Source organism: Malus domestica, chromosome 14 (assembly GCF_042453785.1).
Source record: "Malus domestica chromosome 14, GDT2T_hap1".
Taxonomy (NCBI): domain Eukaryota; kingdom Viridiplantae; phylum Streptophyta; class Magnoliopsida; order Rosales; family Rosaceae; genus Malus; species Malus domestica.
The window spans coordinates 27,496,117-27,518,017 of record NC_091674.1 but is presented as its reverse complement, the minus strand read 5'-3'; the positions used below and the strand labels follow the sequence as shown (position 1 = coordinate 27,518,017).

At 40.3% G+C, this 21,901-nt stretch overlaps 1 protein-coding gene and 1 pseudogene across 2 annotated transcripts; one reads left to right on the top strand and one right to left on the bottom strand.

Moving 5' to 3' along the window:
* Nucleotides 1-3,879: 3,879 nt before the first annotated feature.
* LOC103428298 (protein NRT1/ PTR FAMILY 2.11-like) lies at nt 3,880-6,939 on the top strand (annotated as a pseudogene).
* Nucleotides 6,940-14,621: 7,682 nt separating this feature from the next.
* Nucleotides 14,622-20,918, bottom strand: LOC114821182 (ATPase 11, plasma membrane-type-like). 2 transcript variants are annotated; one of them, XM_029093128.2, is made up of 22 exons: nt 20,745-20,918; nt 20,479-20,576; nt 20,256-20,375; nt 20,049-20,147; nt 19,806-19,943; nt 19,447-19,581; nt 19,153-19,332; nt 18,857-19,063; nt 18,652-18,771; nt 18,451-18,570; nt 18,162-18,284; nt 17,976-18,080; nt 17,743-17,887; nt 17,083-17,247; nt 16,693-16,931; nt 16,565-16,597; nt 16,353-16,434; nt 15,957-16,117; nt 15,612-15,797; nt 15,340-15,522; nt 15,056-15,234; nt 14,622-14,968 (listed from the first exon to the last, which is right to left on the bottom strand). In XM_029093128.2, the coding sequence occupies exons 2-22, from the start codon at nt 20,530-20,532 to the stop codon at nt 14,872-14,874; spliced, it is 2,871 nt and encodes a 956-aa protein (XP_028948961.1). In that variant the 5' UTR covers nt 20,533-20,576; nt 20,745-20,918; the 3' UTR covers nt 14,622-14,871. The 2 variants fall into 2 exon arrangements, with proteins under 2 accessions (XP_028948961.1, XP_028948962.1); XM_029093129.2 differs by having other exon boundaries at nt 20,693-20,847.
* Between the last annotated feature and the right edge of the window lie 983 nt (nt 20,919-21,901).

Below are 21,901 nucleotides of genomic sequence, written 5' to 3'. Positions count from 1 at the left end.
GAACTCCGAAGTTAAGCGAGTTCGCGCGAGAGCATTCCCAGGATGGGTGATCCACTGGGAAGTTCTCGTGTGAGTTCCCAAAAACAAAACCATGAGGACGTAATCGGGGCCCAAAGCGGACAATATCGTGCTACAGTGGTGGAGCGGGCTCTGGAAGTGATCTGCCCAGGGCCGGGATGTGACAATTCAGAGACTAAATGGGCAGTTCACTAGTTTCAAACTATTTTTTTCAATTAAAAAAATCTGCACAATTCCAATATTGTCTGATGTTTCCCGCTACATTCTCATCTTTATGCCTTGAATATGCTTTGCAGTCTGCACTTATGACTTATCAAATCATAATAAGCTTGAATTATTGGATAAGAGAGAAATTTGAAATTTTCGTAATCTCTGGATGTAGTCAGTTTCCATCTTTATTATTTCGAAATATTCGGATTTAGAAATTTTTCAAATTGGAATTTTTTGGTTGGGATCAGAATTTTCAATTCAACATGCACGACTGCACCCCAGGAGAGATGGAGAGTCAAAAGAACAAGGATGAAACTTTCATTTATTTTTTTTTGCAGATATTTATCATGTTCAGTCAACTCAAGAATTAAATAGTAGATCTGTTTGTACCCCCTTTTGCACGCACTTGGCCAATATATTCTAAGTTGTTGAATGAAAATGACGTAGTTAACTATTTGTACTCGAGTGTGAGCCACGTAATAGTTTTTAGAGTCAACAAGATAATCGCCAAAAATAATGGTTTAAAGCATTGTTAGATGTTTTGCAATGTAAACCAAGACATTAATTTCCATTCATGTAGTACAATTGCAGCTAGCTTCCCTTCTATTTTATTACTATCATTTGCAATTAGGGTTATAGGGTTGGAAACAAGTACAATAAATTGAAATTAGGGTTGCAGACAATTGCTTGCACCCAACAAAACAGAAGACTAGTGAAACACCAAAGTGTCACGACAACAGGGTCTAAGTACTCTTGGGGTTTCATGATCAGAGACAGTGAGTCGGTGCCTCCTGTGCCCACATCTTTGTCGATAAATTCTAGCATACAGCCGCGCTATGCGGCAGCCTCTCATAGGGGTCGGCCCTGCCTGTAGAGGTTTGCATGTAGTAGTTTTTTTTTTTTTTTTTAACAAACGATATTATCTACACTAAAAGAGTGAGGGGATGAGCTAAATCTCACAATGGGCTAGCAATAATGTAGTTCAAATTTACCTTTGGCAAGAATCGAACCTAAGACCTTTCACTTACAAGTAAAAAAAAATACTACTAGACTGTAGTACTAAGTGGTTGTATGCAGTGTTACACTAAAAACACACTGAAAAAATTATGAAGAAATTATCACACGAACCCGTAATTACCGTGGAAGGAATGACTAAAAATAAAAATAAGATATTGGTTTTGGGAGGTGTTTATAAAATTTCCTTCCTTTTATCATTGAAATTGTAGGAAATTCCAATGTATGCATTCATCAAAACGTAAGCAACTTTTCCTCAACTAAGCTTTCTTTTTTTCTTTTCCTAACTTTGTAGAATCTTGTTGGGTTCTACTTTTTTCCTGCAATGGTACACGATGGGGTTGAAGCCAAGGATGAGTAGAAACCATTGGAATGAGCCTTCTCCTACTACATCATCTATTTTCCTTTTTGAGGGGATTTACTATATCTTCTTAAGACGTCTATTTGACCTTGGATAATTACATTTTTGTATGCATATCATCTACAAATCTTCATTTGTTCTCCAAACTTGAATTTTTTTAGGGTAAAGTACAAAAAACTACCTCAACTATTGGTGTCACGACATTTTCATACCTCATCTTTTAAAATTGACAATGTCATACCTCATCTTACGAATTTGTGCCAAAGTCAGACCTTCGTCAATTTTTCTATTACTTTTTCTGTTAAATGCTGACGTGACCAGAGACATGACCCATTTTTATTTAAAAATAATTAAATATTAAAAAAATAATTAAATATTAAAAATTAAAAATTAAAAAAATTAAAAAAATAAAAAAATAAAAAAAACCCATCAACCCATGTCCCCCTCCCCAAAAACCCAGATCCCACCCAACCCTCTCTCTCTCCTCTCTCTCTCTCTCTCGCATCTCTCTCCCTGCAACCTACATCCCTAAAATCCCAAAACCCAAAAATTCTTCCCACCCATACCCCCCAACCTTCCTCTCTGATCCCACCAACGACAACCCTACCTCTGTCGTTGACTCCAGCGATGACAGCCACGACCCCCAATCGCCCCCAAACCCTAACTTTAGCCACAACCTCCACAACAACATTCATTTCTCCTCCTCGCCCCCGGAGTCTGCCCCTCTGGCGATTTGCGAGAGAAAAACAATACAATAACAACAACAACAATCCCAATAGAAAAACTCTCTGTTTTTCCCAGAAAATTCCAAGACTTTCCGAGAAAATCAGAGGAGGCGCAAGAAACAGAGAGAGAGTTGTGATCTGAGAGTGGCTCTCTTTGGTTTGAGTTTCCGATAAATGGTGTATATAGGCGGGTCGGATGAGGAGAGAGAGTGGAGGTAAAGTCCATGGCAATGGGTTCTGAGAGGGCGAAGCCTCTGCACAATTTCAACTTGTTGTGGTATTTGAAGTGGGGGAACCAAAAGCACCTGTGATGCCAGAAAGAGAGCTCTGACGCCAGCGGGAGTGGCGGGGAAGGGTCTGGGGTTAATCGGCGATCGTCGGCTCAGAGGATTTAGAGCTCGCCGGCGGTGATGACTTGGGTGGGAATGGTTTCTGGGTTTTGGGATTTTAGGGATGCAGGTTGCAAGGAGAGAGAAGAGAGAGAGAAGAGAAAGAGCAGAGAGAGAGGCGAGAGAGAGAGAGAGAGAGAGAGAGAGAGAGAGAGGGTGGGGGAGAACTCAGAGAAAGGGATTTGGGTTTTTGGGGAGGGGGGACACGGGTTGATGGGTTTTTTTTGGTTTTTTGTTTTTTAGTTTTTTTGTTTTTTGTTTTGGTTTTTTTTAATATTTAATTTTTTTTTAAATATTTAATTTTTTTTTTTTTAATAAAAATGGGTCTCGTTTCTAGCCACGTCAGCATTTAACAGAAAAACTGACGGAGGTCTGACATTGGCACAAATTCGTAAGAAGACGTATGACATTGTCAATTTTAAAAGATAAGGTACGAAATGTCATGACACCAATAGTTGATGTAGTTTTTTGTACTTTACCCATTTTTTTAATATATAATTAGGCTGGTTCATTAGAGCAATAATGTCTCCTCCTTTGTACTTGAGTTCGATCCTCCAAATCCAATCCTCATCCATCAAAATAAGGCCAATTTAACCTATCGCATGTGAAAATAAAAGTTTGGCATCGCAATATTCTTTATTCAAAGTTAACCGATTTCAACAACATAAGAAGAAAAATTAAGGGATTAGATGTAGCAATAATCCAGCATTACATATAGATTGTGTATGATATTTATAGAAGTTTCTTTCGTTCAAGATTTAATTTTGAGACTAATATTCAATTTAACCATACCATATATAGATTAGCTGGTGGACTTAGAGTCACATAACGACTTGTTGGTCCAACAAATCTCAGAAAGCATATGTAAATACTGCTCAAATCGGGACAACTGCCAAAGACAGACAGGGCACTTACTCAATCTATTAATCTGGTAAAATACAAACTAGTCGTGATAGGTAGCTCGGCTACATGTGGTAGAGCTGCTCGATTAGTGTAGTTCTAGCTCAAATGAGACTAGTGTAGTGTCGGATGAGACCAAATACACTGAATCTCTTAATACAGTGAGAAATCTCTTAATATGATGAGAAGTGCTATGTGAATGACGTGGTCAAGTTTTCTTCTCCCATTATATAGTTCATTTTGATTCCTTTTTTCTTAAAACATGAGAGCAATCATGGAAAACAATGAGAGAGATAGCGTGGAGAAGAATAAGAGAGGTTCTACAGGTGAAGAACCAATTATATACAGAGGATGGAAAGCAATGCCATTTGTCATAGGTGAGTGCAACTTTTTTCTTTCTTTTTGTTTCATGCTCTTCCCATCAGATTAATTTCCTTTTCTCTTCTGTTTAATCATGAATTTATCTTTCTTTTTTTTTCACTTATTTTTTAGCAATCCATCTGCATAAAATTCCAGGAAATGAAACAGTTGAGATGCTAGGAGCCATTGGGACCTTGGCCAACCTCTTGGTCTATCATACTAGTGTATTCAACCTGAATAGAATTACAGCTGCAACTCTTATTACTATCTTCAGTGGCACCAACGTTGCAACCTTGCTCGGAGCTTTCGTTACCGACACTTATTTCGGTCGTTACAAGACGTTGGGATTTTCGTCGATCGTTTCTTTTATGGTACTTACAAAACTACCATTTGTTACTTTGATTCATTTTCGTTGTCCAACATACAAATATTAGGGAAATATGCACAAATAGACGTTAAATAGTATATTATAAACCAACGTTGAGTTCCTCTTTATTGTCTATTTAGCGTCCATCTGATTCTAGTTATATTAAACGTTTGTAGCGGTTCTATTATAGTGCATATTTTCTCAAAAATTAGGCTTTGATTAATTTCTATTTCAAGGTTTCTTACCTTTATGACTATTTGGCTCCAAATGTATCTTAATGCTCGGAGCTTTCATTACAAACACTTAATTATCTCAATCATTATAAAATGCTGAGATATTCGGATATCACTTCTTTTATGGTACTGACAAAACTATTATTTGCTACTTTGGTTCATTTTCAATGTTCAACATACGAAAATTCCAAAAACATGCACACAATTAAGCAATAAGCCTTTTCTAAACCACATTTTAGTGTCTCTTATTGTATGTTTAACGTACATCCGATTATATATTTTATTAAAATTTGGAAACTAATTTTTTTTTTTTTTTTGTTCATATTTCCTCGAAAAAGAAGCTTTGATTAATTTTCACTTCCAAAGTTTCTTACCTCATCATGACCGCTTTTAACTCATTAGCTCCAAAATGTATATTTCTTAATCCTATAATTAATGCTTTATCTAGGGACTGCTGCTGATAGATTTTACTGCAGTATTCAAGAACTTGCATCCTCCTCAGTGCAAACGAGAAGAGAGAGGAACATGTAAAGGACCAACAGTTGGTCAAATGGCATTTTTACTAACTGGTTTTGGGATGCTAACAGTAGGAGCTGCAGGCATCAGGCCATGTAACTTGGCATTTGGGGCAGACCAATTCGACCCGAAAACGGAGTCCGGAAAACGAGGAATCAACAGCTTGTATATGTCCAGTCAAATGTAAGTTGGGGTCTAGGGTATGGTATTCCAGCCATTTTAATGTTGATATCATGTGTTCTCTTCTTCATGGGATCAAAAATTAATGTACGTGAAAGTGAAAGCCTCCGGTAGTCCAATGGAGAGTGTAGCACAAGTGGTGGCCGTTTCCTTTGCGAAAAGGCACTTGAAAGTTAAAGAGCCAGAGCATCCATGCCTCTCCATGTTTATGTACATGCCTCCCAATTCAATCAACTCCAAGCTTCCTTACACAAATCAATTCAGGTAAATTAGTTATAACTTCATGCATTTATATATGCCTTCTTTGTTTATAACTTCATGCATTTTATATGCCTTCTTTGTGAAAGAGAGAAACTTATCTACACCTGGAATGACATTGTGGTGTTCTAAGTCAATCGCGCACTGTTTACTTTCCTTGGCAACGGGTGATTGGATTGAAATACAAAGTTAAAGATAATGCACATATCTGGAACATATTAAAGAAACGGACGCCATGCGCATGCACAAAGAATTTCTGCATATACATACATTTTTATCATGTTCTTTGATTGATTCAGTTTTGAGCACGTTCTTCGATTTCAAATTGGAAACTCTTTGAATCAATTCGAAGAGGCTGTTTTAGTTGGCGGTTCATAAACTCTTTGAAGTCTTTGAGTTTGACTCGAAAGATTTCAAATGTGAAATCCACGAGGTAGTATCCCAGGTGTAGGTAAGTTCTTAAGAATCTTATTTTCACTTCTCAGATGCCTTGACAAGGCAGCAATTCTTACGCCTGAAGACAAAATGAACTCGGATGGATCAGCTGCTGATCCGTGGAGACTTTGCAGCATGCAGCAAGTGGAAGAAGTGAAATGCCTGCTGAGAGTGTTGCCAATATGGGCAGCAGCCCTCGTATTCCATATTCCCATAGTCCAGCAGCAAACCTTTGTTGTCTTCCAAGCCCTTCAATCCAATCGACGCCTCGGAAAAACCAGCTTCCAAATCTACGACCGCCTTCTTGTCCCATTCCTCCAAAGGCTCAAGGGAAAAGAAGGCGGCATCACATTGCTGCAAAGAATTGGAATCGGCATTTTTCTCTCTGTGATCGCCATGCTAGTATCTGGATTTGTAGAAGGACACCGAAGGACTATAGCGCTAACAAAACCAATTCCAGGAATCCAGACAAGGGGTGACATTTCATCCATGTCCGGCTTTTGGCTGGTCCCTCAGCTCACACTAACCAGGCTTGCTGAAGCGTTCACCTCCGTTGGCCAAGTCGAGTTCTACTACAAGCAATTCCCGGAAAACATGAGAAGCATTGGAGGGTCTATCTACTTTTGTAGACTGGCTAGTTCTAGTTACTTGAGTAGTGCGTTAATCGTCATAGTTCACCGGAATACTGAGAGGGCTGAGACCGGGAATTGGCTGCCGGAAGATCTCAACAAGGGGAGGCTGGATCACTACTATTACTTGATTGCTGCTCTTGGAGCCATTAGTTTGGGATACTATTTAGTGTGTGCAAAGTGGTACAAGTACAAAGGTGATGGGGACAACAATGCCCTTCCAGTTGAAGTAGTGCAGAAATCACATGAACATGAGATTTGATGCAAACCTAGATGAGAATGTATATTTCTACCAGATTTCTAAAGTACATAAGTGAACAATAAAACCATCGTCAATTTTATAATAGCACATTTACTTACTTGAAATAGTATCAAAAGAATCGAAATTATTCTAATTCACGACTTCATGTTGTTTTCCAACACATGAAGTCAAAAAACATGTGCAGTCCACATTACAATCCTTCATCTAATATGTGCACAACTAGGATTGATTATACTATAGTTGATATGTTACTCGACAATTTTTACCATGATTGACTTTTCCTTATTAACTCCGCCTATGTAAGTTTATCTTACATGGCCGGTCCCAAGCCCGGGTAAAGGAGGAGGGGGAGGGCGTCAGGTAGTCGACAGCCGGCACTCCACAGTTACGTCGAATCCTTATGAAAATGAATTCAGAACGAAATCGCGCTAAAGCTAGGGCGTCACCCGTAAGTGGCGCGCTGTGTGGCCCGAGCACAGTGATAAGTGAGCAAGGGTCGCTGTATCTCCATAGGCACCCGGATGCAGTGTTAAATGAGCAAGGGGGCCATAGAAACTTCTTTTCGAACGACTCCACTCAAAGTTGTTTGGGAGCATATGCACCTATCAACTTTACACGGGACACACAAAAGAAGTACTTTGATTCCATTAGACGGGGGAGGGTGAAGAAGCTAGGACAGAAGGGTAGAGTTCAGGAGAGTAGAATGCGTTTAGGAACGTGGAATATAGGAACCTTAACGGGAAAATCTATGGAAGTAGTGGAAGTTATGGTGAGGAGAAGGATAAATATTATGTGCCTACAAGAAACTAAGTGGGTTGGTCTTAAGGCAAAGGATCTAGAAAACTCAGGGTTTAAACTTTGGTACTCGGGCACAAATAGAACGAGAAACGGTGTTGGCATCATTGTGGACAAGACCTTGACACAAGATGTTGTAGATGTCAAGAGGGTAGGAGATAGAATCATGGCAATCAAGATTGTAATAGGACAAGAACTTATCAATGTGATTAGTGCGTACGCACCTCAAGTAGGGTTGGATATGAGTTCGAAGGAGAAATTTTGGGAAGACCTTGGAGACTTGGTGCAAGGAATTGCTCAGACGGAGAAGTTATTTATAGGAGGAGATTTAAATGGACATGTGGGCAGGGAGACAGGCAACTATGAAGGTTTTCATGGTGGCCATGGTTTTGGGGAGAGAAACGAGGATGGGGAAGCTATCTTGGATTTTGCAATGGCATATGATCTCTTCTTAGCCAACACCTTCTTTAAGAAGAGAGAAGAACATGTGATCACCTACAAGAGTGGGTCGTCAAAAACACAAATAGATTTTCTTCTAATGAGGAAAGGGGATCGTATAACTTGTAAGGATTGCAAAGTTATACCAGGAGAGAGCGTGGCTAATCAACATCGCTTGTTGGTGATGGATGTACATATCAAAAGAGTGAGAAAAAAGAACAAGACTTGGAAGTGCCCAAGGACTAGATGGTGGAATCTAAAAGAAGAAAAACAAGTCATTTTCAAAGAGAAAGTAATCACCCAGTGTGTGTGGGATAGAGAGGGAGAAGCTAGCCAAATGTGGGATTCCATGGCTAGTTGTATCCGAAAAGTAGCAAAAGAGGTGTTAGGAGAGTCCAAGGGCTTTGCCCCACACCAAAAGGAATCTTGGTGGTGGAATGAGGAGGTACAAACAAAGGTGAAGGCTAAGAAGGAATGTTGTAAAGCCTTATACAAGGATAGGACCGATGAAAATGGTGAAAAGTATAGAAAAGCGAAGCAAGAGGCGAAGAAAGCTGTGAGAGAAGCTAAGTTAGCGGCTTATGACGATATGTATAAGCGACTAGATACCAAAGAAGGAGAGTTGGATATCTATAAACTAGCTAGAGCAAGGGAAAAGAAGACAAGGGACCTAAACCAAGTGAGGTGCATCAAGGATGAGGATGGAAAGGTTCTTGCTACAGATAACGCGGTTAAAGATAGATGGAGAGGTTATTTTCATAATCTTTTCAATGAAGGACATGAAAGGAGTGCTTCTTTAGGGGAGTTGAGTAACTCAGAAGAGTGTAGAAACTACTCTTTTTATGGTCGAATCCGGAAGGAAGAAGTGGTTGTAGCTTTGAAGAAGATGAAGCATAGAAAAGCAGTAGGCCCAGACGATATACCAATCGAAGTGTGGAAAGTTTTGGGAGGGACAGGTATAACATGGCTCACTGACCTTTTCAATAGGATTTTGAAAACGAAGAAGATGCCAAATGAGTGGCGAACGAGCACTTTGGTGCCTATCTACAAGAATAAGGGCGACGTACAAAATTGCATGAACTATAGGGGTATTAAGCTAATGAGTCATACAATGAAGCTCTGGGAGAGAGTCATTGAGCATAGATTGAGGCAAGAGACACGGGTTTCGGACAACCAATTCGGGTTCATGCCAGGGCGCTCAACCATGGAGGCAATCTATCTCTTACGAAGATTGATGGAAAGATATAGAGATGGGAAAAAGGATTTACACATGGTCTTTATAGATTTGGAAAAAGCGTATGATAGGGTCCCAAGAGACATTCTTTGGAGGATTTTAGAGAAGAAAGGAGTACGAGTAGCATATATCCAAGCTATAAAGGATATGTATGAAGGAGCAAAGACTGTCGTAAGAACTCATGAAGGACAAACCGAAAGCTTTCCCATAACTGTAGGATTACATCAAGGCTCATCCTTAAGTCCTTACCTTTTTGCGTTGGTAATGGATGAGTTAACAGGACATATTCAAGATGATATTCCTTGGTGTATGCTTTTCGCAGACGATATAGTGTTGATAGATGAAACTCAGGAAGGGGTAAATGCAAAGCTTAACCTTTGGAGAGAAGTGTTGGAATCTAAAGGTCTTCGCCTAAGCCGATCAAAGACAGAATATATGGAGTGCAAGTTCAGTGCAAATGGAGGCCAAAACGAGTTAGGGGTGAGGATCGGAGATCAAGAAATACCAAAGAGCGATCGTTTTCGTTACCTGGGATCTATCTTGCAAAAGAACGGAGAATTAGATGGAGATCTCAACCATAGAATACAAGCTGGATGGATGAAGTGGAAGAGTGCATCCGGCGTGTTGTGTGACCGCCGTATGCCACTGAAGCTCAAGGGAAAATTTTATAGGACGGCAATAAGGCCGGCGATGCTGTATGGCACAGAATGTTGGGCGGTGAAGCATCAACACGTACACAAAATGGGTGTAGCGGAGATGAGGATGCTTCGTTGGATGTGTGGGCACACAAGAAAGGATAAGATTAGAAATGAGGATATCCGGGGTAAAGTAGCAGTAGCCGAAATTGAAGGAAAGATGAGAGAAAATCGGTTACGGTGGTTTGGACATGTGCAAAGAAGGCCTACTGACGCTCCGATTAGAAGATGCGACTATGGGACAGAGGTTTAGGGCCGAAGGGGTAGAGGAAGACCTAGGAAAACTTTGGAAGAGACTCTAAGAAAAGACTTAGAGTACTTGGATCTAACGGAGGACATGACACAGGACCGAGCACAATGGCGTTCAAAGATTCATATAGCCGATCCCACTCAGTGACTTGGATTTTCCAAGTCTCCAACCGAGAAGTTTTCCTCACTCGGGAAATTAAGGGAATACTACCTCAACCTACATGCTCCACTCACAAAGCTTCAACATACAAGCTTCAACAAAAGAAAATTCAGAGAACTTAGCGAAGAAGGCTTTGGTGTATTCAACACAATACGTTGAAATGAAGGAAAGCTATTTATTGATATCCCCGATAAGTCACAAATATGTACATATACATGAGTCAAAATAAACAAACAAGAGGGAGCCTTCACAAAGGTTGCTTAGGAGAAGTCTCAGCAGTCGGTAGAGCCCCAGAAAGAGCAGGCACGGGAGGGGGATCATTTGGAGCCTCAGTACTGGACAGAACCCTAGAAGGAGGAGGCAGCAGAGGTTGATCATTTGGAGCTTCATTACGCGGTATAGCTCCAGAAGACGAAGGCAATAAATGCATTTGGAACAAACCCACAAATCTCTGATGATCAAGTAAAACCTGACCATCAGATTCCTTCATCTGGTCAAGCTTCCTCTTCATGTTTGTAGTATAGTCATGTGCGAGCCGGTGCAACTGTTTATTCTCATGCTTGAGCCCTCTAATCTCCTGTTTGAGACTCATCACTTCAGCCGCCAATGATTCAACTTGGCGGGTTCGAGCAAATAGGCGTTGGGCCATGTTAGACACAGAACCTGCACACTGAACACTGAGAGCCAGAGAATCCTTAACAGCCAACTCATCAGACCGTTTGGAAAGTAGTCTGTTATCTTTGGGAGTGAGAAGGTTCCTAGCCACTACCGCAGCGGTCATATCATTCTTCATCACGGAATCCCCAACAGTAAGAGGACCAGTAGGGGAGACGAAGGATGGGCGCCATATGTTGTCTAGAGAAGGCGTGACTGCCTCTTCAACAAGGTTCAAGTCAAAACGACGGTCGGAGGGGCCAGACATTTTCAAAGGTGTTGAAGAGAGAAGAGGTCGGACAAATCAAGATCTTAGAAGTGCAAGAATGGAGCTTCTACTGGTGGAGATTCAAGTGTGCTTTGGAACTTAATGCCAGCCTCTATAAAAATCTGCATTCGACGGAGCTTCAGAAATCGAAGAGGCGTTTGCTTTCTCAAAAGCTGAGCTGCTCAGAGACCACGAGACGTTCGCTTTCTCAAAAGTTGGGCTGCTCAAAGACCACGAAGGCCGATCTCAGAAATCGAAGAGGCGCTTGCTTTCTCAAAAGCTGGGCTGCTCAGAGACCACGAAGGCCGATCTCAGAAATCGAAGAGGCACCTACTTTTCTAGCCTTGTCAGCACCTGTCAGCTTTGCGGAAATTATGGGCATTATGTCGAAGATTTCTGGTGAAGTAGAAAGCACATGAATCTTACTGTTCAATCACCCACTTCCTACACGCAACATTAGCTCATGGGTACCACAGATAACTTTGCCAAAGTTCTCTGACAAAGTTGAGACACGTGAAGCTTGCAGCTCCCACTACACCGCTCTAACTAAGAAGGGTAAAAGAATAGCAAAGAAACAGCACTAACAAAGTTTAGACACATAAATTTTGAAGGTCTAGCTACCATATTATTACCCACAAGGGTAAAGGAACAGTACCACTGCTGGATAATTGGAAAGTCCCTGTGTGTCAACCTCTGTGCTTCGTGGCAAGATAGACTAGCAAACATGCCCAACCTTTTCTCACATTCGAGAAAACACTCCCAACAAGATTGCTTGCTCCAAAATCGAAAAGGCACCGCCCTCCGAATCTCGAGAGCCAGACTCCCAACATGATTACTTTCTCAAAAATCGAACAGACACCGCTCTCCGAATCTCGAGAGCCAGACCCCTAGCAGGATGGCTTTCTCAAAAATTGAAAAGGCATCGTTCTTCGAACCTCGAGAGCCAGATCTCCGACAGGATTGCTTGTTCGAAAACCGAAGAGGCACCACTTTCCCAACTTCAAGAGCCAGATCTCCTTGGATAAAGCTTGTCTGTAATCTTTACACGCAACATCAGCTTTCCAGATACCATAGACCACTTTTTCAAAGTGCTCTGACAAAGTTAAAACATGTGAAGCTGGCAGCTCCCACTACCGTGTTATGCCAAGCAGGGTAAAGGAATAGCATTACTACTTGTTGTTTGGGAGACTCCTATATATGTTGACCTCCATCCCCAACAGACAGGCAGACCTGCAAAAATGCTCAACCATTCCTCATATCTGAGAGGGCACTCCCAAAGAAGCCTTTCGAAATATTCAGCTTTCTTTCCCCCCGATAATACCTCTGCAAACAAGCTATACTAGAGCAAGAATATCTCATATCATCAGGGTTAAAAGCAAGAGTATCTCATATCATGTTTTTTCCCTGTCTTTTCCTTTGGCCTTGTTCTTACCTACAAGACAAGGAGAAAGAGAGCAATCAGTCAGCACTTGGAATCAAGCTTCCAGTCAGGAACTGACTGCCTGGAATCCCTTACTTGATTACTTACCTTGCATTGCTCTCGAGTACTCATCTTCAACATCTTATGCTTCCAGGGAAGATACCGCATCTGCCTGAGGAACATATAAGGCAAGTGAGAAGGATACAAGGAAGCATGTGGAGACAAGCGTAACAGCACACGTGCCGATACATCCACTACTCTGTCAAAAGCAAAAGTATCCCATATCAACAGGGTCGAACATACTATAGATTTGATGGACTTGTTTTGACCCTCAAATTCTTCAGTCGGCCTTATACTCTGGAGGAAACCAGAAAACCCTCCAGCCCAGTTCAAGAATAAGCCTGTGGAAAGTTACTTCTTCAAAAGCAAAAGTATCCCATATCATCTCTTCTCATTTTTCTTCTCTTTATCCTTCATGCTGCCTGCAAGATAGGGAGAATGTGAACAATCAGCCGGAACTCGAAATCAAAGTTCTGATCTGGGACTGATTGCTTGGAGCTCTGATTGCTTACCTTGTTTGTCACCTCTTTCAGCAGATCCCCTAACTCGGCGACTTGGAGGACTCCTACTACATGGTTTGTATCGCGCTTGACCAAGCCTGAAACTACAAGTAAGCTTCAAGTGAAATTGATACATTACCTTGTGCATCTCCACCAGTTAAAGATACCACCCCTGGATGGAGGAAGAGTACTTCCAGAGAAGATGCCACATCTACCTACGAGACAGATAAGGCAAGTCAAGACGATACCACACTCCGGAACTTAGAAGTTTCGTGATTACGAGATCATTCTCCCACAATATTTCCTAATGTCATTTGTACTAAATCATTCACTTGTATTCACTAAAAGAGAGCTTGAACCTATGTACTTGTGTAAACCCTTCACAATTAATGAGAACTCCTCTATTTCGTGGACGTAGCCAATATGGGTGAACCACGTACATCTGGTGTTTGCTTTCCTATCTCTATCCATTTATATACTTATCCACACTAATGACCGGAGCAATCTAGCGACGATCACAAAAAGCGACCGTTTTCGCTACCTATGATCTATCTTGCAAGAGAACGGAGAATTAGATGGAGATCTCAACCATAGAATACAAGCTGGATGGATGAAGTGTAAGAGTGCATCCGGCATGTTGTGTGATCGTCGTAGGTCACTGAAGCTCAAGGGAAAATTTTATAGGACGGCAATAAGGCCAGCGATGTTGTATGGCACAAAATGTTGGGCGGTGAAGCATCAACACGTACACAAAATGGGTGTAGCGGAGATAAGGATGCTTCGTGGGATACTTCGTGGGATGTGTGGGCACACGAGAAAGGAGAAGATTGTGAATGAGGATAACCGAGGTAAAGTAGGAGTAGCCGAAGTTGAAGGAAAGATGAGAGAAAATCGGTTACGGTGGTTTGGATATGTGCAAAGAAGGCCTACTGACGCTCCGGTTCGAAGATGTGACTACGGAACAGAGGTTCAGGGCCGAAGGGGTAGAGGAAGACCTAGGAAAACTTTGGAAGAGACCCTAAGAAAAGACTTAGAGTACTTGGATCTAACGGAGGACATGACACAAAACCGAACGCAATGGCGTTCTAGGATTCATATAGCCGACCCCACTTAGTGGGAAAAGGCTTTGTTGTTGTTGTTGTTGTTATTGACTTTTCCTTATTCCAGGTAAGTAAACAAGCTCTTGATGCATTTCAAGAGACCGATTTGTGTTAACCTAATCATAAAACCTGGGTAGGACAAACCACAAAGCTAGGTAACTTGTGGGGCTACCGAAACATCGAATGAACGGTTCTGATCAATGGAGAAAAGTTTATTTCCGTCCTCTCTTAATCACAAGGAAGAGGGTTAGAGTGAAGAAAAGGGAAGAAAACAGCTGACTGCAGCACTCATTTTACATGCCAAAAACCGAAAAGCAGAGTAGCAAATTTAAAACGACTGTCTACTACGAGGTTACTCACAACATGCCGAGTACACGTCTTTACTCTCAGCACACAATCATCTTATACAGTATATAAATAGGTAAATACATTCTATCTGTCTTAAACTGTGTATGATTGCTGAATTGTGTCGATGTCGAGCCCCTTCAATCTCACCACGGATTCTACGTGACCCTTCAGTGTAGTGAGTTCCCTCAACCTACAAGTAGGCAGGAGTCTCGGTTAGAGAACCAACGCAACATGAAGAGACTAAAATCTCAAGCTGAAAAGAAAGTTTGCGGCTCACCTTGCAATCTCAGCTCTTCTTTTGGCCTCTTCGGCGATCTGATTGAGTTCTGTGAAATGTGTTCGTTCTGTAAACATCTTGGTGTCCGGTGGCTGCAACCCGTGCAATGTCCTTTGTGCGTGTGCCCATTGAAGCTCACGTTGTTCCTTTCCAAAGTCCTTTTGCCTTGTGAAAGCAACCTAGAAAACAAAAAACAAAAAACAAAGAACCCCTCAATAAACAGTTTAACAAGAAACTCCCTGATCAAGTAATACTGGGTAAGCAATCCAGTGTCAATAACGTACCCTCTGTTCAATCAGTAGATCCCACGCCTTCCCGCTCAGAGCATAACGTATCATGAATTTTATGATATCCAGAGGGATATATGTGACGATATTATAAAGCCATATCACCCCGGCCCAACCCCAACCGATCCCCTCAATGGCAGCAAAACTCCAATTTGCATAGACTGCAATCAAGGTGGCTATCTGCTCAAAATAGAAGGTAAGAAATTCAGTTTCCCCTCAAAATCAATCAAAATGGAAATAAAACGAGAAGATTGGGAAAAGTGGCTCACCAGCTGAGCTATTATAAAAGCCACCATAAGCAACAATCCAGGTCGCTCAATAAACGACCAACTTCGAGACCGTGTAACAAATATGAGGGCCTGGCTAATAATGCTCACTTGTAGATATATAGCAGAGGCAAGCTTCCGAAAGTCATCATTAGCTGTTTTCTCAAGGGTTGATACCCCAAATGTTCTCTGAAACAATTAGTGGCTGGATATTAATTAACCACTAACAAGAGATGGCAAGTAGCAGCAGAATAAGCAAATTAGCCCCACGAATGCACATTTTATGACTACAAGAGATACATCAGCAACAATCAGAGCATTTTATGCTCAAACAAGACAGAATCTTACTGGGAAGAAGTCTGTTTTGTATGCTGCCCAAAAGAATATCACAGTCATTATTGCCAAGTAGCCTCCGAGCACAATTCCAGTTGCAAAAATCTCGGCCAGCTTCCAGCTATCTGGCAGAGGAGACGGTTTAACTCTGTCCTTTGATATTGTCATGATCGTACCTAAAAGGTCATTCTGTTAGTAAATTCTGCAGAAGAAAACACTTATCGGCTACAGAAGAGTGCATGTGCTTTCAGCAACAACATTGACCAACTATCAATAAAAGATGGTGCTAACGAGAGACAAAATAGGACTCAACTAAAACAAAAATTATACAAATGTGTACACAGAGAGGGAGAGAGGGAGAGGGGGAGAGAGAGAGAGAGAGATTTTGAACAGGGAGAAGAAAGAACAAACCATCATTGAGGATCGCAATAATAAGCACCATGAAAGGCGGAAAGTCAAACTTCCATAGGAGAGCCAGCAACATGAAACCAAGCTGTCATGAAAAAGAATCAGAAAAGTCAGGCCATACTATTGAATGCTCTAAAAGAAATTTAATTCAAAATTTTATGAAAGATGCCATCTACATGAATCAAACGATTCAAAACAAAGAACCATTAACTTACCACAATACGAATTGTGATGGAAACAGCATATATCTGCCAACCATAAACAAGAATTTGTTACTTAGTTCACTGCTGAGGTGGACAATGACTCTTTATCACAAGAATAATATGCCACTTTAGAAGCTTACTGTGTAATTTTTCATCCTCTGGAAGATTGCCCGACTGGTCAAAACAGCACTAATGATGACACTAAGGCCAGGTTCAGTAAGCACAATATCAGAAGCACTGCGAGCAGCATCTGTTGCATCAGCAACAGCTATACCAATATCAGCTTTTTTGAGGGCAGGAGCATCATTGACTCCATCACCAGTCATTCCACAGATATGTTTCCTAGCTTGCAAGCGTTTCACAATCTCGTATTTGTGCTCTGTACCAAAACAAAATTAACCCGGTCACTCTAAGTTGGATAATTGAAACCATGTTCTAGCAGCCAATAGTAAAATCTGAAAACCTTTTCTCAAGCATATGCTATGGTACGTGTGTGAGATTTCCCCAACAATGGGGAGGGAAGAGCATACCTGGGAAAACCCCAGCAAAGCCATCAGCTTTTTCTATCAGCTCGTCAATCGGTAAAGCAATAATCGACTCATCCTTGTCCTGTCCTAGCAAAGCAGATGAAGGGTACATATTGGTTCCCATCCCCAAGCGACGTCCAGTTTCCTTTCCAATCGCCAGTTGATCCCCTGACAAAATACAACTTTGAGCAAGACGGCAACATAAACAAAGAACTAAATATCATCACTTTTACTATTGAACTCAGAGGTAGGGTGGCAGGAAACACAACTAATTACGTACTTGCAGTATTAGAGACTCCAATTAATAACATTATTAATGAAAAATAACAGAACAAACTTCTACCCATTTCTTTCAACACCTATGTCTCTTAAAACAACACAAACACATTAACCCGTTAATACACCAGCTTCACCATAACCACATATCAAGTAAAGTGTGGACATGCTGCAGCATCCATGACATATCACCCCAAGGATGGTCCAACATTACGCAGAATATCAAGGCATAACTAAATCAGGACCAAAGTATGTTAACTGAAAAGTGAAAACAACCACTTGGATTGCTCATGATTTGTCAAAGATTCAGCAAAGATTTATTAATGCTTCTTCAAATATCCAACGAGAAGAAACAATACTAATTTAACCTACTATAAAGAAACATACCAGTAATCATCTTCACATTCACTCCAAGATTTAACGCCCTCCTTATTGTCTCTGCACTGTCATGTCTAGGTGGGTCAAAGAGTGGCATTACACCAACAAATTGCCACGGGGCTCCAGCACTCTCCTTCCTTCCTTCTGGAACTTCCTGCATAAAACAAATGAAATGACTTTAAATAAGAATAAAATTTTAAACTACAACATAAGCCCAAGATAAAGATTAGAGATTCAGTTACCTGGTATGCTACAGCAAGAGATCGTAAACCTCGCTCAGCAAACTTATCAATAACAGCATGAACTCGGCGCTCGATGTCTGACTTATTGCGTGCAAGATTCAAAATCTAAAAAAAAAGCATCTGGGAATTAGTATTTAATCTTGAAAACAAAGGGAGGACAACGACATAAAGTGGAAGGCAATTTACCTGCTCTGGTGCACCTTTGCTAACTCTATGCATTTTACCATCACTATCTAGATAAGTCAATGCAGTTCTTTTATCAGTAGGATTGAAAGGAAGGAAGTGTATTTCTTGAATTCCAGCACGTGCCTTTTCACAAAAATCAAAAGAAATGGGATTTTTAAAAGATAATAACTCGTGTATGACAAATATATTTCAGAAACTACTCAACTTCAAAATATGTAGTAAAACACGCCTAAAGAACTTCAGAGCTATGTTTGGAAACGGGCATAATCCAATATAAAAATGAGATCACCTCCTTAGGATCAGCAAGCATCCCAACTATAGCAGTATCTATTGCATCTTGATTCTCCAGTCTGGAGGCTCGAGCTGCCATCAACACAACAGTATCTGGATCCACTCCTTTTGCAAAAACCTACAAGTTAAAGGTCAATCACGCATTTAAACAAGGATTTTTTCATAGAGGAAAAAAAATATTTTATAACAAATAAGCAACCTCGATAAGATTTTTGTCAACAGTAAGCTTATTCAATGTCAGAGTTCCAGTCTTATCACTGCAAAGAACATCCATGCCTGCCATCTCTTCAATTGCTGTCATTCTCTTTGTAATAGCTCCCTGCAATCATTATTAACAAAACTAATCACATTCCAAAACACCTTATACCACATAGTGCTGTAGCATTACAAGGAATCAAGCCAACCTGCTGTGATAATCTATGAGACCCAATAGCCATTGTCACAGACAGAACTGTCGGCATGGCAATTGGAATTCCACCAATGAGAAGCACAAGAAGGTTATCAATTCCAGGACGATATTTTCGGTCTTGAATCGGGTACATGACAATTATCTCTATTACCATCCCCACAGCAATGGAACATATGCAGAAATTCCCAATTGCAGTCAAGACCTAAAAAAATGAAATGAAATCAGAATCAATAAAGTCACAGCCCACAAAGCCCAAAATAAAAGAAAGCCAAAAAAAACTAGTCTCCCTGCCTTTTGGAAATGGCCCACTTGATTTGTGCTATCAACAAGGTGAGCAGCTTTTCCAAAGAAGGTATGGACACCGGTGGCAATGACCACTGCATCAATCTCTCCTTGTTTGCAAGTAGAACCAGAATACACACCATCCCCAGGGCTTTTCGTCACGGCAAGGGATTCACCTGTAAGTGCAGACTGCAAGCCCAAATTGGAAACTTCAGAAACAGCCAAATTTTTCCAAGACTCGCCATTACATATTATTGCCAACTTCAACATGATAAACAAGACAGCTATAATTGCAGATCAAACCTGGTCAATTTTCAAAGGATCCCCTTCAAGTAGACGAGCATCAGCTGGAACAATGTCACCAAGCTTAATACTAATTATATCACCAGGAACTAGAACCGAAGCATCTTGTTCATTCCACCTTCCATCTCGAAGGACCTTTCAAACATTTCTTTTTGTTAGAAATGAAACCAGCAAAGAAATTGAAACATATATCACAATAGAAAACTAATAGTTGTGCGCACACGATCACATAAGATTGCACTGCATCCAGAATAGACACTGTACTAAGGTGAAATTTACGGATTACTCAATTCCATAAGATAAAAAGTACTCCTACAACCTTAATAAAAACTAAAGACAACAAGTTTCCAATCTGATACCTTGGCTTTGGGAGCCAAACGAGCCATGAGTGCTGCTGCAGCATTACCGGCATTGTTTTCCTCAATGAAACTGATAGTGGAATTGATGACGAGCAGAGTCATAATACCCACAAAATCTTGCCAATCCGGTGGCTTACCCTGCACACAGAAAATCATGGTACAAATCAACTAAAAGATAAGAACACAAAAGCACAAGCAGCGTCAAAGAAATAACAACAGCGACCGAAAGAGCCAAGCGGTTACCCCTCCATTTGCAAGAGCAATGGCCATTATGGCAGCAGCTTCCATAACCCATGAGAGAGGATTCCACATAAAACCCAAAAACTTCAAAAATTTGCTCTCCTGAAAGTTTGAAACAGACCCAGAACATGGAATTGTGTGAGCATAGAAGGGTGAGCTTCAAAAATACAAAATAATAAGAAAAAAGGGCTGTAAGCATGAAAAACAAACCTGCTTTTCTTCAAGCTTGTTGTGTCCAAAAATGGTGAGTCTTTCCTCAGCAGCTTCACTGCTGAGACCCTCTTTGCTACATCTCAGATTCTCAAATACCTCTTCAATGGGTATATTTTCCTGCACTCACAGAGTTCGTATGAAAGGTAAAAACCCAGTAAACAAAACCAAAAACCCAGATAAACAAACCAAAAAAGGCTTCAAATTTCTCAGATCTATATACCAAATCAACAGTTTCCTTCAACACAGCATCCAATACTTCAGGTTTCTCCCCCATCTTTCCCTTCCTCTCCAAAACTGCCTACTCTTTACCTTATATCTCTGCAAAAAACAGTCAGAGATCAGGCGCCATTGAAAACGCACAAGAAAAAACCAACCTTTTTCTCTTGCCTTAAAAAAAAAAAGAACTTTGTTGGCCTCAAAAGAGAGAAATGAACCTTGAAAGATAGAACAAAAAGTGAGAATTTTCAGAGAAATAAAGCAATATACCCAGTTGCAAGAACTTGACTCGGATAAGAAATACGATAGGGAACCGCAAATGAGAAGGACCCTCCTTATGGCCACCAAACACGCAGGCAGGGACAGAGAAGATGAACCGCAAAAGAGAGAGCAAAGAGTGGCAGTCAGTAACAGTCACAGCCATTTCTACTTTCTCTCTTTATTATGTTAAATATTTAAAAAACCCCTTAAAAAACAGTCACAGCCTTCTAGACCTGCATGCGTCATCAGCTACTCAGTATTACGATCTGGCAGTATTTTCTTTTACTTAAAAGTGAAATATTTTAGAATCGAATCTCGTACATGACAAATTTGATACCAAATTAGGCTGCCTATTATGTGGTTTAGCCAAAATCCCCCCCCTTTAGTATAAAAATATCGATATCGATTTACTTAAAAAATCTTTGAACTTTTACACAAAACCGACCCACATCATAGTTCGAAGCACTTGTAAAATTGCAACTTTAAATACTAAACGCCCGGTTTGGATATGCTTTTAAATTGCTGAAAGTGTTTTTAAACATGTTTTGGGATCACAAAAACACTCGAAGTGTTTCCTGCAAAAAAAATCAATTATGTGGACTTCTTGCAAGAAACACTTCAAATGCTTTTATATAATTTACTTGTATGTTTATAAAGTATTGGTTTTAAAAATATTTTTACTAAAACACTTTCAACTATTTTAAAAATACTTCTAAAACAGCATTAAAACTTGTAAACTTTATTTTTGTTAGAACAGACGTTGTGACTTTAAATAATGGTAATTTTATTTCTATCTTTTTTATATTATAAGATGACAATTTATAGATGAGGTTACCAACCATACTCGAAAGCCAATGAATCATGAATTGCACGTCTGGTGCACAAAAGATGAGAGGCCAACCATGTTTTATTTTTTATTTTTTCTTGTTTTCAATTTTTTTTACTATGAAAAGATGGTATTAATCTACAGTTAATACCAAAATTAACTTTTGTTCAAGCAGTGGAAAAGTGTTGAAATAGTAACTTTGACCTTTTCGCTCACTGGTGATTAGAATTTAAAATGGAAAGGATACTATATTGGATGTCTGTTATTCATATCTAAATACTTACGCCTCTTGTTAATTGACTATCTATTATTTATACCTAAACCCAAATCAAACGGGAGC

What these genes read in the sequence shown, in the direction of transcription:
- LOC114821182 (XM_029093128.2), bottom strand. Translation starts at nt 20,532, where the DNA reads ATGGGGGAGAAACCTGAAGTATTGGATGCTGTGTTGAAGGAAACTGTT. An exon ending in ACAAGCTTGAAGAAAAGCAG is followed by an intron (nt 20,148 to 20,255) that starts GTTTGTTTTTCA and finishes TCAAACTTTCAG; the next exon opens with GAGAGCAAATTTTTGAAGTT. An exon ending in CTCTTGCTGTAGCATACCAG is followed by an intron (nt 17,888 to 17,975) that starts GTAACTGAATCT and finishes TGTTTTATGCAG; the next exon opens with GAAGTTCCAGAAGGAAGGAA.